We start from the raw sequence: 15,310 nt of genomic DNA on the forward strand, positions 1-15,310 counted from the left end.
GATTACTATTTACATCAATCTTTCATAGACGTTGATAGCAATAGTTACTATTTAGTTGCTGAGAAATAGAAGGTTCAACATAGTTTTAGTTAAATTCTGATTCTAATAATGTTACAAATTGTGGATTCCTGTACAAAGCATGTACAATGTTACAAAATATATCCATAGGTACAGCGCCACAACATTTTTAACACAGCTAAAGTACACTTCTTTAAAAAGTCAATTTAAGGAAATCGTACAAGTTTTTCTATAAAATGTTATTTAAGTAAATAAACTGGGAATAAATCGGAAAATAATCCCCAAATATTTTTTTTATTAACATATATAAAAGTACATCCAAAGAAAAGATTTTTTTTTTTTAAAGGCATAATGTCCATATAGATTCCATAGCTTTATATGGTTTAAGGGTACATGTCTCATTTTATTTTGTATCATAGTGTCAAATACACATAAACTTGGTAGGTAGAGTATTTCCAGGCTGTGATTTTCTTCAGAGTGCTTTGAGTATTACATTCCGGTTTTTGGTCCATCTATAAATATGTTCATTCTGTCTATAAGAGCATTCTAGATTTTCAATCTTCTTCTACCAACCGTTGTCATTTCACGTTCCAGACTTGGTTTTAATTTAAGGTCTCCACCTTCGAAATCCCAGTACCATGCTGCACCCATAGCAAATGGTCACCGTGAACGCAAATATCTAGCATTGAATAGAAGGGGGAAAAAAAGACAGTCATATTTTAATTAAAATGATATGTTCCTTTCAGGAGTCAATTTAGAATTATGCTTCCAATTAATTATAATGTTTACCTTTACAACAATTTTGCTATTCTGATTTTCATTTGCTGGAGTTTAGTGTTACGGGGAGAGAAAATGCAAATGATTCTCCAGCTGAAGGTAAACCAGATTCACAGGACTAAACAAGACATTGACATCATCCATAACGTGTGTTAATTAAATAATGAGATGTTGCTTTCTTTTAAATGTATATTAGACAATTAGCAATTGCCATCACAATGCAGTTTGGTCCTGGCACATACAATGTATTGTAGGATAAACAGAAACATTTATGGTTACCTAAACACTGGATTTTATCTAAATGGACAAAATTAGGTGAAAATGGTTGTATTGCAATTCTCACATTTAATAAGCCAATATCCAGCCGATCTGACCGAATCTCTAACATTCAGTGAGAAGCTTTCGGTGTCTGGTTTAGAATCAGTGCTTTTTATATGTGATTCTATACAAAGCATAAGATTCAGAGTATGTACAAAACAAAACACTGATTTTAAGTTGAAACTGGACCGAATGTATCCAGCAAAAATCATATTCACAAATTACGATTCTCTTAGTAAGTAAATAATAATTGGAAGTACTATTTCTCTGCAGGCAGCACCTGCAATCAGCAGGCTATATTTACAAAACAGGATTAATCAAGCCAGTGCTTACTAGCCACCACATTAAAAAAAACAAGGAAATTAAAAGTCTATGGGGTCAATATCCCCTTATCGTAGTTTTTCATTTCCCCTATGTCCAGCCACGGGTCGGGTTATATCTGTTAAGCAATTAGCAGCCATCAGCTCCTGTAATCTAGCAGCTATGTAATCATAACATATGGGGATGGGGCTTTTAAAATAACAAGGGGAATCTAGAACAGGTCCCCCTGTGCCCTAAGTCTTGGACATAAATAGTTGGAGTTGGATACATTACTGCCCACCATCTGCCCCCACCCCAGGCTATTAAATAAAATAAAAAAAATTGGATGGAGGCATCCTGGTGTCTTCCCTTGCCCCTACCCATGGTTAGTCAGTGGGGACTACTAAATAAAATAAATAGGGGGGACCAAGTCTCTACTCCGCCAGCCTCCACTCACCTCGAGAGGGGTGAGACTTTCATACTATACTGTGATTTCAAGATATAATGGGTCTTTTCCCACCTTGAAAGCTCATTCTGCATGGAGCCTTTGTGGGACTCACATGAAATTTATTTTGTTTCTGTGCAGTTATATTTTTTGGCGTTTTTATTTTTTTTTTTGTGATTTTTTTTCTTTAGTAACACAGGGAATTATTGTTTTTTTTTTTTTTTTTAAATTCGCTTTCTGTGGGTCTGAAAAAAAAAAGACTTAATAAGAAAATAGACATTTGTTGGTAAGTATATATATATTTTTTCAACATATATTAGATATTTCTGCCCCCTACCTCATTATTGTTAAGAAGAAGGGGATAGGCAAGATTTTTTTATTAGGTGAGCTGAGAGGGGAAATTTGTTCTCTTTATTTTGAATTAATTGAATAGCTCCTACTTGCTGCCAATGGGAGGGGACTGGGGGTGATAATAGGTCCCCTATTTATGTTATTAAGTAACCACCAACCACAGACAATGGGTGAGGCTCAGAGGGCACTAGGATGTCCCATTTAAAGCAGTGTTTAGCATTGAAGCATGCAACATTTAGAGTGCATCACTGTAAACTCCACAATTAATGCACAGGAAATATTTTAATGGTGAACGACACAAAATAATTGTAAGGCGGTGATACATTTGCAGATCTGACATTATGACCAGTGTTGGTAAGTTCCATAATATGCCAAGTACATTGGAAAGTGCCTTCATTCCAAACCTGGTGTATACTCAGGGCCGGTGCAAGGATTTTTGCCGTCCTAGGCCTAGAGCCTCGGCACAAATAGAATTACCCGGTAGCTGTTCGTACATGGGATAGGTATAGAGATATACTTGGTACAACTAATGGTTTGTCCATGGCAACCCCATTGAAAGCTTTTTATTTTTGTATTCCTACATTCCATTCCAAACCATGTTTTGATTGTGGACTTAAGTTCCTATACCAAATATATTCTAACATGTCACTCTTAGATTTTAGTACATTAAGAGCCCGATTTGATCTCCCGGTGGCTTCACATTACTCCTACATCCAACAAAAATATTTTCTAGCACAGAACACCGTACGCACTACAACTTTGGTCTCTAAATCGAGTAACCTTACATTCTGGGAAACAATATGTATAAATGGTGTTCTTCCTGATTCGCCGATTCACCGTACGCACTACAACTTTGGTCTCTAAATCGAGTAACCTTGCATTCTGGGAAACAATATGTATAAATTGTGTTCTTCCTGATTCGCCGATTCGAAATCGGCACATCAATGGTCCATAGATTTGGAACAAGAGATAATACAAGAAAGATGGAAAGAGATTTTTCTGACCACTAAAAAATGTATTAAATCTGCCCCTCTTTGAGATCAAGAGAGGAAGATGATTTATAGATGGTATATGGTACCGACTCGCATACATAAAATGTTTCCAACCTCTTCTCCAACCTGCTGGAGATGTCAATTGCATAGAGGAACAGTGTTGCATGTGTGTTGGGAGTGTTAACGTATAATACCATGGTGGACATCGATACACAACCTTTTTGCAGAAATAACAAATACATCCCTCCCGTTCCAACCTCACATTTTTCTTTTATTGGATTTATCTAAAGCTCTACCGAGCTCTTAGAAAATTAGTACTGCATATCCTCTTGACAGCTCAACGCTTTATAGCCAGAGCTTGGAAATCACAAATTACTCCTTCTCTTTCCACTTAATTATTGGAAATAGACAAACAGTATACATATGAAACCTTATGTTTTCCCAACCCCCCACCTAATAAACAGGTGACAGAGGCTTGGAAGACCTGGAACAGATGGAGATCAGGAAACCCTATGGGATTTCGAGATGAGAAAATTAAGCCGATTTTGGCTGTCCCCATGGGTTTGGTCAAAAGTATGTAATGGAATAAGTTAATAATAATCAGCACAATAAACCAACAAGTTTGTAAATTTTAGAGCATATAGTGGGACCAATTTAAGACAAATGGCTTTATCTTAATAAAATATGCTCAGGAAGAGGTAACTAGAAATGCAAATGGAACAGATCTCTTTTGAAGGTCTTTTTCAATGCATATTGAATGTCTATAATAATTCCACCGTACCCTTATCCTTTCCCTTTTCCCAGCCCCACTCTTTTCTTTTTTTCTGTATCCCCTTCTCTTTACTCTTGTTCTGAATAATTTCCTAAATAAAAAAATATTTTTTTTTTGCATACTCATGCATACTGACCCAAGCAGACTGATGCACACGCACTGTCCGATGCAGCCTGATGCACATCACTGACCCATGCAAACTGACACACACACATTGACCCACGCAGACTGATGCACACACTGATCCATGTAAACTGATGCACACACAGTGAAGAATGCAGATTGATGCATGCACACACACACTGATGAATGCAGACTGACGCACACACACACACACACACACTGGCCCATGCAGACACACACATACACACTGGCCCATGCAGACACACATACTGGCCCATGCAGACACACATACTGGCCCATGCAGACACACATACTGGCCCATGCAGACACACACTGAGCCATGCAGACACACACTGAGCCATGCAGACACACACTGAGCCATACAGACACACACTGAGCCATACAGACACACACTGAGCAATACAGACACACACTGAGCCATACAGACACACACTGACCCATACAGACTGACATGCACAAACACAAATTCTTCACAAATACACATTGTGATGTCCCATTGACCCACTTATCTTTTTTGCATATTTGACTGCTTTTCATGTGTTCCTCCTGGCAGTTTTCCTGCACCTGGCCACCTTCACTCCGCCACAGCCCTGCCGCTGCTATGCTCCCGCTTACCTGTCCCCACATACAGGGCAAGGGGTGGGAGCGAGAAAATGAAGATCCATTGCGCTGCTGCGTCCTTGTGGAGTGCTTGGCTGAGCATCAGGCGCCAGTCAGCAGCCATGTAAATGCTCCCTAGCGATTGGTAACATGGCCGGCGGCCAAAAGAGCTGTATAATTATTCAAACACAGTGGGGCGGCCTCTGTGTTTGAGCAATAAAAGATCCAGGGCTGGTGCCCCCTTTAAGCAGCGCCCTAGGTGACCACCTAGTTGGCCAATAGGAAGCGCCGGCCCAGTGTATACTATGTACATGCATTGGATTATTACTCGAGTTTCCAGCCTTGGATTTTACAGTGTCAAATAACCCAGAATCTCAATTTAATTTTAACTCCCTTAGGTCGTTCTCTTATTCCTGTTATTTTTGCCTTAAGCAGCATTGCTGTGACCCGATAACCCTGTTACAAGCTCCCGTTTAACCTGTCCGTAACCAGAATATCCCCATTCCAACACTGACCACACAGTCAACAAGTCGGACAGAGGTTTATAAAACCCATTATCAAAGAGATTTACTGTGACATTTTCCATGCAATGCAATATAAGGCCCATATATGACTTGTGCTTTCCATTCTTAGACAGACTTCATAGGATCCTGACTTTGAATGGCAATGGTGATATGCAACGCTTGTTATTGTCTATAGATTTTCACAAAGAGAGAACTATAGAATGAGACATTCTAAACATCTCCTCTCTCTGTAGTTACTAAGAATGGCAAAGTGACACAGAATAAAATGTAATTTACTGTCCCTCGATCCATATCATGATCTGGCAATGAGGAACAAGTTGGGGTGTATAAATACCTGCTGTGGCGACAGAAATCTCAGATGATCATTAAATAGCAAGTCGTATTAGGATGCCTATATACCGGAGCAGAGGAAGTGAAAAACTATGGTCCTATAACAGTGAAATGGTCATTAATAAATGTCACTTTGAGTTGGTGCCTGGATATATATATCACATCACAACCCATGCCCGTGGGATGAAGGGGAAACGTTACTTTCTCTTCACATGTCATATCAATTACACTGTCAGCAGGTTTCTCATCCCCCACCCCATGACTCCTTTCCTGCAGCTGTCAAAAATGACATACCAAGCACTCAATAAACCCTTCTCTAACAAACTATTTAATCCCCCTACTTTAACCCTTTGTGTCACTATACCCCACTCCCTCTAGCATGTAAGCTCATCGAGCAGGGCCCTCAACCTCCTCTGTTCCTGTACGTCCAATGGTCTGATCTCAATTATGTGTCTGTTAGTCCACCAATTGTACAGCGCTACGGAATTTGTTGGCGCTATATAAATAATAAAATAATAATAATAATAATAATATGTAGTGATGTCCCGAACGGTTCGCTGGCGAATAGTTCCTGGCGAACATCGCTTGTTCGCGTTCGCTACGGATGGCGAACATATGCGATGTTCGATTCGTCCCCTATTTGTCATCATTGAGCAAACTTGACCCTGTACCTCACAGTCAGCATACACATTCCAGCCAATCAGCAGCAGACCCTCCCTCCCAGACACTCCCACCTCAGCATACAATTTAGATTCATTCTGAAGCTGCATTCTTTTTTTTTATTATTATAATTTTTTTTGACAGAAGTGTGTTATATTTGAGCATGCTAGGCTGAACGTGCGTATATCATGGCTAGTTGCACTGAGGGTATGAGTATATAGCAGTACATTGTTGTGAAAGATGACTGTCATGTTTAGGGTGTAGCTTGCACGTTGTCAACTGTGTATTTATATCAGCAGCTCCACCACTAGTTATAAATCAAGTGTGAGTCGCTCCATGAGATGAGACTAGTGAATAACATAATATATGAACGGTTAAGGTGGTGAAATAATGACATGTTTAAACGCTTGCTACTTTACGATTAGTTAATGTGCAGAGAGCAGTTAATGTGATCAAAGGCATGGTGTGGAGGATCGGCTATAGTGGGACATGCTTGGCAGGCTGCTGTTTATTGCTTGTGCTCATCCGATCCCTTCTGGGCGCCAGGTGCAGACCCTGGGAGTCCCTGATACCTGGAACAACAAAGGCAAGTCTCTGGCTGAGTGCCGGGTTCGCGGCTTGAGGTGGTGGAAGCTTGTTTTGTCGGGTGGTCGGATCTGTCCCGGTGGTGCTTCACGTCCGGTGCAGGATTGTGGTGGCTTAAGGTGGAGGCGAGTGCTTGACATGGGGCAGGCTCTGCATTTCTGTTTGTGCCTCCGGTCCCGTCTTCGACGCCTTTTGCGTTGGTGGATTTTAATGGGGACTGCTTCACTTAGCTGTGGTGACGCTTGTTGGGGCTGTGGTGGAGCTTGTTGGGGCTTCCTGCTTGTTATTTGCTTCCAAAATTGATTAAAGAGTCTGTCCAGCTTAGACTCAATATCCTGCCATGCTTTGCTGGTACCAGGAGGACACGCGGCTGCCTACATATTGGGAGAGTCGCAGATGAGTATGTCAGCCTGGGTGGCTGTGCTCTGTGCGTCCATTAGCTCCAGACAGCCTCTCTGAGGGGGGGGGGGGGGTAACGGAGCTCTTGCCGGGAAGCAGCTGTTCCTGGGCATCCCAGGATCGGGAGATCGGCCGCCTCTCCCGCCCGGTGAGCACCAGGCCACACTTGCCACGCGGAGGTAAGTAAGACTCTGTCGAGTTGCTGAACGCTATTAAGAATGTCAGGTCGGTCAGGTAGGAGCAACATTGCTGGGTCATTCCCTTCTGGGTGAAATTCGCTTGTTGATAGCTGCTTAAAGTGAGATATTGAGGGAGCTCACAGGAAGTGCGTCTTTCCTCAGGCCCCGCCCCCCGGAAGCTGCATTCTTAGTGAGAGGAGGGACACTGTAGCTGCTGCTGATTTAATATGGAAATCAATAGCTAGGCTAGTGTATTCAGTGTCCACTACAGTCCTGAAGGACTCATCTGATCTCTGCTGTAAGGACAGCACCCCAAAAAGCCCTTTTTAGGGCTAGAACATCAGTCTGCTTTTTTTTTTTTCTGTGTAATCTAATTGCAGTTGCCTGCCTGCCAGCGTGTGTGTCAGGCTCACAGCGTATACTGTGCCCACTTGCCCAGTGCCACCACTCATATCTGGTGTCACAATAGCTTGCATTTAAAAAAACAAAAAACTTTTTTGACTGTAATATAATAGCAGTCAGTTTCCTTCACACGTGTGCGTTTCAGGGCCTGCCAGGGCACAGTGTCACACCAGTGCAACTCATATCTGGTGTAACAGTAGTGTACATTTAAAAACAAAATACAGAGGGCTTGTTGTCACCTTTCGGGGACCCTTGGTGTTGTACGTGGCTGGGTGGAGGAAGAGACCTTCAATGACATCAGTGAGGACAAGGAACGGGACATGGCTAGCTTGGTATCCAACCTTGTGCAAATGGGGAGTTTGCGGTTGTGCAAATGGACTGTTTGCGGTTGTTTGCGGTGCGTTAAACGGAGAGTTTGGTCTGTCACTGTGAAGCGGGCGTAACCCTTACACTACCTGATCGATACAACATCATACCTGATGTTTTAAAGCACGTTATTCCAAACAATTTAGGAATGTTAGGTGATTTATGCCCTTTATGGATTAAAACCAGACTCTGCATCAACTATGTAATTTTCCATGGGAGTTTTGCCATGGATCCCCCTCCGGCATGCCACAGTCCAGGTGTTAGTCCCCTTGAAACAACTTTTCCATCACTATTGTGGCCAGAAAGAGTCCCTGTGGGTTTTAAAATGTGCCTGCCTATTGAAGTCTATGGCAGTTCATCCGGTTCGCCCGTTCGCGAACATTTGCGGAAGTTTGCGTTCGCCGTTCACGAACTGAAAATGTTATGTTCGCGACATCACTAGTCATATGCTCTTATTCTTATACATTGGTTTAGAATTTAGAGCTTTATCTGCTAAACATTTATAGGTATCTGAAATCCCAATGGCAAGTCCAGACAAGAAAAGTCTAGCTTTGACTAACAGACTCGTAGATGTTTTCTAAATCAGAGGTTTCAGTATAACTTTTGCTTTTTTATTTTTATTCACTACAATTATTTAAAATGAAATTTCAACGAGACTTTCCAATTATGCATAATTATCTGTTTTAAAGAGACACTCTGGGTTATCCCCTATACTGAGAATTCATAGTAGATTTCACATTTAAATCCATTATAGATGGATTAGAAAATGTCTCCGTTATATTTCTAATTTAGAAGTTTTGATCTACAATTTCGAATTCACTTTGAATTCTCACTTTATGAAATAACCATATCTGTCTTCTCTCTATCTATGGATTCACATAGCATATATATAGAGCTGGCCATGCTTAGCATTGTGGTTATGGTGCGAGGACTCTGATTGAATTCCCTCTGTTTTTGTTAAGCCTTTTTCAAGCAGTTGAATCCCACTTTCCTGTACAGATATTTTATGTAAAGAGAAAGGGAAAAACCCTCATGTTGCTAAAGTCCCAAAATTAAAGCACATAGTAAATACAAGTCCATATTATTATTATTATTATTATTATTATTTATTAAGTGCCAACAATGTATGTTCTTTGCCTCCGGGTTTTGGATAGGTGGGTTCAATGTCCACTGATAACACAAGGAACTGCATCACTGGGTCCCAACGGAAGGACACTCATCCAGACACAAAGAAGTAAGTGAAATCCAAGCTTTATTCAATCCATCTAAAGGTACATTATAAACATCACAGCAACAAACAGTGCACAGAGGGGGTGCAAGAAGGTACATCCTTATGTGTTTCGTGCCTGAAAGGCAATTCCTCAAAGACTTTAGATGGACTAAAGCATGGATTGTATTTAGTTGTTCGAGCCTGGACGTGTATCCTTCTGCTGGGACCCGGTTCCTTGTGCTAAAATCTCATCCCAATTTCCCAAGCTAAGGTGGTGGTCTTTGGATGCAGGGGAAGTTACATGAAAGTGGTATGATTACACCTAGAGGATTGGATAGTGTCCTACTACATACAACACTTGCAGTAGGTTCCCTGATTGTGCTAGTTGTATGCGGTTTGTGGCATTAAACACAATCTGTGTGGAACAGTGGAACATAATTTGTCAGGATTCAAGTATGTGTTGACGCCAGTGGTGTATTTTGGTTCTGTGCTGCCCTAGGCATGACTAAACTTACGCACCCACCCCCCAATCTAAATGTGTCCCATACCTGCCTGCCAAAGCCGCTCTTCTTCCTTTTTAAGACCCACCCCTTCCGCTGTAAACTCCACCACTTTGTCTTTTGGTCCCATCTCATTCTATTTAGGCTCCACAATTTCCTCCTTTCAGAGAAACTGCTATGTTTATAATAGGGTTAATCCAGCCTCCAAATCCTCTGGTGGCTGTCTCACTGACAGCCGCTAGAGGCGCTTGCGTGATTCTCACTGTGAAAATCACAGTGAGAGCAAGCAAGTGTCCATAGGAGAGCATTGTAAATGCTTTCCTATGAGACCGGCTGAATGCGCGCACAGCTGGACGAGTATGTTTTCCTGGCACTATAGTGGTCCTTTAAGCCTATTATCCACCTGTTATAGCTGATAAAGCTCACATTCTAATTTAATTCAGTTAGCTAATAAAGCTTGCACTCTAATGTAATTAATATAGCCAATAAAGCTTGCACTCTAATGTAATTAATATAACCAATAAAGCTCACATTCTAAAGTAATTAATATAGCCAATAAAGCTTGCACTCTAATGTAATTCAGATTACCAATAAAGCTTGCACTCTAATGTAATTCAGATAGCTAATAAAGACAATAAAAGCCGTATAGCCTATGTATGTACAGATGGGAGCCATTTCTCACACATATAGAGATAGCCATTTAGTCTGTGTTTATATACAGAAATCATGTGTGTGTGTGTGTGTAAACATAGGATCATTTTACATATAGCAAGAGCCATATAGTCTGTGTGTATATAAAGAGATCCATGTAGCCTGTTTGTATAAAGATAGGATCATTTTACATATTGACATAGCTATAGTATGTGTGTGTGAATATAGACAGCCATACAGTGTGTGTATATAGAGATCTATATAGTGTGTGTGCGTATAGGCAGCCAAATAGTTTGTGTATATAGAGATCTATATAGTGTGTGTGTGTTTGTATAGTCATGGTGCGTGCATGGTCCTAGTGCCAGCTTTACATTGTGAGCGCGTCTGATGATGCGCTGTGCTGCCTCGGGACAAGTATTGAAAAATGTATGTGTTTGGTGTTTTGTGCTTCTGTCATTATAGTTAACCCCTTTAGGACCAAGAACAGTATATTTTGCTACAGAAATCCAGCCTTTAATGATTATATTCCAAAAGGGAACGTCCCACTTGTCAAACAAAAGGAGGGTCCGATAGGTGATGATTAAGCGGTACATTCCATTTTGTCACCAGGGACCAGATTGTGATGGCAGCAAAGAACATAATTGGCCCTTAAGGAGATAAGTACATAGTGTACATAGTGATTTTTTTGGCACCTGTCTCTTTCCTAACCCATACTTTGATTCACTATTAGTAGAAGGGATCATTTGGCACATGGAGCCGAGCAAACATGTGTTCTGGCATCTGAGCAGCATTTTAATTCCTTACTATAAGATCACCATTTTTTCTTCTTTCTTTAATTCATTTAGAGAGTTTAACCAGGGTAGATTTTTCTTTATCAACTGTTATTTTCTATTATAGCAGGGGCGGGCAACCTTCAGCACTCTGTTGTGGACTACAATCTCCCCTGATGCTTAGCAAGCATTATGGCTGTGAAAGCATTGTAAGATAGGTAGTCCGCAACATGTGGAGAGGTGAAGATTTCCTACCCCTGTATTACACTATTAGATTAGATTCTATGCGTAAAATATTGGATATAAAAACCAACTGTGCAGCTGTGTATTGCCTTGTATTGCTAAAAAGGATTATTCGCTAAACAGCTGAGTTTGAGTATTTTTCCAGTCAGTTATTTTGGAATTTGGTTGTCAGTTCAAAACATTTCAATATTTACTGAGAATTCCCTGTCTATCACCAGCATGTCTCTTGCCTATTTTAAAAAAAAAAACCTCAGCAGCGCTGTATGTGGTGGCTTCCCAGCGCTTGCTAGCCAGCCGCTACATCAAAAAAATTTCAATAAGAACCCCATATTACTATAATGGAGGTAACTACCTCCATATGCCCCCACCTGGCATGCAATAGGTGGGGGCATGCCTACTAACATTTAAAACTAGTGACTTAGTAGCCACTATGAGATACATGGGTATCAGGTGGGGAATACTTTTGCATCGGTGGGGGCCAGGTGAGGGGACATTAGGTAGGTTCCCCCCTTAAAATTTAAGACAGCCCACCTGCCGATAACCATAGTTGGAGGAATGGGGGGACTATGTGTCCCCTTTATTTCACAGTGAGATGGGTACTTTTTTAGTGATCGGGGAGCATTTCTAGCAACTGGACAACAATGACTTACAAGTCGCTAGTTATAAATGTTTAGTAGATAAGCCCCACTTGCTCAATGGCAGGTGGAGGTACAATACCTCCATTATAGCATGTGGAGGTACAATACCTCCATTATTATAGTTCTATTGACACCCATAGAATTATTATTTTTTTACTTTTTTGATGTGATGGCCGGCTGGCAAGCTGCCACATAATGAGCCCTTGTGCCTCCAATGTTTTTTTATTATTTGCCCTCTGTCAGTAGTGCTTCCAGCAGGTAAATAGTTCTTCAAATGATCAATTTATTAACAAAAAGTGGATGATAATATGCAAACGAGCATCTTTCCGGATGCATTCTGTTTATCTTCAGCTGATTAACCCCTGTTAGTCATGATGGGTGACATGCATAACCATCATCAAGCCATTTGATTAGCCTAATCCTTTGTCCTGAAGGAGTTAACACTACCGGTGCATAAAGATGACTCAGTGAATCTATTGGACGCTGGGGTGATGCCATGAATACGTTAAGGAAGCATTAAAAAGATATATATTAAGTAATACAATCAGTTTGTCATTGATATAGGTTGAAATAACTAAATCATTTTCCATGACTCGATCTCAAGGTATTGAGAATTATTCCCGAGATTGGTTAATGTGAGAATGACTAATGAGGTGAAAGCTTCATCGCTCCCATACTGCCTCTAAACAGGATTCAGTGATATCCTGGTGTAAGCTTGCCGAGTTAATCAGTAGCTCGGCCATCTCCCATTCCAGCTGTTCTTATCACACACACATTTATAATTAACCCTTCAGTAGAAAAACAATTAGCTTATTATAAAAAAAAAAAAAACTATTGAGGCCAATGTCTCCAGAGCTGGGGTTAAAGAAGAGAGAGCTATGAAGAAAAACCCTAATAACAAAGCTTTAGAAAAGACCAGATTAATTGAGTAATATAAAGAACGAGCAGAACAATTAGAAATTATTTTATCTAGGAGATTATCTACCTACCTATCTATCTATCTACCTACCTACCTATCTATCTACCTACCTATCTATCTACCATCTATCTAAACGCATAGCTGACTGAGATAATTTTTTTCCAGCTTGGCTATTTCGACTGTAAATTTGAAATTCACCTTAAATTGTCACTTCATTGAATAACCCTCTGACCGTAATAATGCCTTCTCTGGATAAATCCATCCATCACCCTTTGGTCTCGTTGCTTACAATATCTCCAGAACACCATGATGGCATTATTTACCTATAATACACACATCCATATCTATCTCCCCCTCCCTCTATCTACACATTTATATCACAGTTATATCCTGTTATATATCAGAATCTGCAGTAAGTTGCTGCTGATGTTAATAACTGAATGGGCAACAAGAGTTTTTTTTTGTTTTTTTTTGTTAAAGCTATGAACATGGTCTATCCATTGTCTAGTACAGTGGTTCTCAACCCAGTCCTCAAATACCTTCTACCAGTCCAGGATTTAGGGATTATCCTGTTGTGTCTAAAGTGTCTAAACTGTGTAGTCCCTAAATCCTGCACTGGTAGGGGGTACTTGAGAACAGGATGGGAACCACTGGTCTAGTACTTCAAACAGCCAGTCTACTTTACATAAAAACACACTGTTTAGCTGTTTGTCCTGATTAGACATGTGCAATTTGTTTAGTTCCGAATGTAAATTCAGATGAATTTTGCTAATTTGGAAATTCCAATGCTTCTAAATGTCCGAATTGGCAAATTTCAGAAGTGCCGAGTTTCGGAAGTGCCGAGCCGAAGTGGCGAATTTCGGAAGTGCCAAAATGCTTCGGATTTCTGAAAATTGGCAAAACAAGAGAGGGAGGGGAAAATTACAGGAATCTAACCCTAACCCTACCCCAAACCCTTACCCTAACCCTACCCCTAATCCTAGATGTGTAAGTGGTTGTGGTGGTTTGGGTTAGGGATTAGGGTTAGGGGTAGGATTAGGGGTAAGGTTAGTGGGTAGGGCTAGGGGATAGGGTTAGGGGGTAGGGTTAGGGGTAGGGGTTAGGGATAGGGAAGTGCTGAAGTCCCGAATTGCCAAAGTGCCAAAGTCCTCAATTTCAGAAGTGCTGAACCAAACTGAAGTGCCAAATTGCTGAAGTCCTGAATTTCGGAAGTGCCAAACCAAACCGATTTTTTTTGTCCATGCACATCCCTAGTGCTGATTTACTCCTTCCTCACAAACTTGAGTATGGTGGTTCTCTACCCTTTGCTAGAGGGTCTGACTCTTTGTTTTACTAGTTTACTACCTGTCCACCTGGCAGGCAAGCTTCTTAATGTGTCAGGACCTCCCTTTTGGAAGCAGAACTGATTTGTGTCACACCCTCAATAAGTACGTACATCTTGGTCTTTTGTATTGCTGAACTTTCCTTACCTGGATTTTTCATCGGTCAAGGTCCCTTAAAATCAGTATACTGAGTATGATGGCATCTAGTTAATAATTATCAGGTAACAATTAACCCTTATTGTGGAATGACATACCGTAGCTGCTACATTTAGTCCAATCTTATTGGTGGTTAGTTTGATGATGGTGGAGTTTTCATTTCTCATCAGATTAGCTAATGACGTCACTGCGGCTTCCAGGAGAAATGCCCCAAAGTAAAAGACAAATGCAACAAAATGGAAAACCAGATCCTGAAAAAATAAAAGGAAAGGATATGAATCATCTGCCCTGTCATATTAATATTCATAATGAACAATACCTTGTCAATGAATACTGTATTGAAACATCACATTACACACATACAGCTAAATAGAAAGAGGGCTGCTTATTCACTTGCTTTAGATTTTTTGGTTTATGGGTAAATAATTAACTCTTAAATGTGATGAGCGCACTTCTGTGTTTCACGTCTCTTACTATAAGCAATAATCAAGATGATGCTGGAAGTTGTGGAACGTGCCATCATGTGATATGACTCATGTAGAATTGAGAATAGGCAAGCTGGAGTTCAGAGGTGCTTTGGCCACACCTGGCAAAAATAGCTTACCGTAATTGCTTCCGCGACTAATGTGAGATACTGAGCTGATATTGGCTCTGTCCTGGCTGGGGGTAAGGTTTTATATCACCAAATTTGATGGAACATGATTTATTGACCCTAAAAACTGGTAATTAGACTTGCCAC

The 15,310-nt window shown here is 40.7% G+C and overlaps 1 protein-coding gene across 1 annotated transcript in view; it reads right to left on the reverse strand.

The window, feature by feature from the left end:
• Positions 1 to 293: 293 nt before the first annotated feature.
• The window catches only part of MAL2 (mal, T cell differentiation protein 2), a 61,857-nt gene continuing 46,840 nt past the window's right edge, over positions 294 to 15,310 (reverse strand). The window contains exons 3-4 of the mRNA XM_063450270.1: positions 14,670 to 14,822; positions 294 to 697 (exon numbers count right to left, since the gene is read on the reverse strand). Coding sequence (XP_063306340.1) covers positions 626 to 697; positions 14,670 to 14,822 — 225 coding nt within the window. The 3' untranslated portion in view covers positions 294 to 625. The remainder of the gene's footprint in view (positions 698 to 14,669; positions 14,823 to 15,310) is intronic.

This window comes from Pelobates fuscus, chromosome 4 (genome assembly GCF_036172605.1).
Source record: "Pelobates fuscus isolate aPelFus1 chromosome 4, aPelFus1.pri, whole genome shotgun sequence".
Classification (NCBI taxonomy): domain Eukaryota; kingdom Metazoa; phylum Chordata; class Amphibia; order Anura; family Pelobatidae; genus Pelobates; species Pelobates fuscus.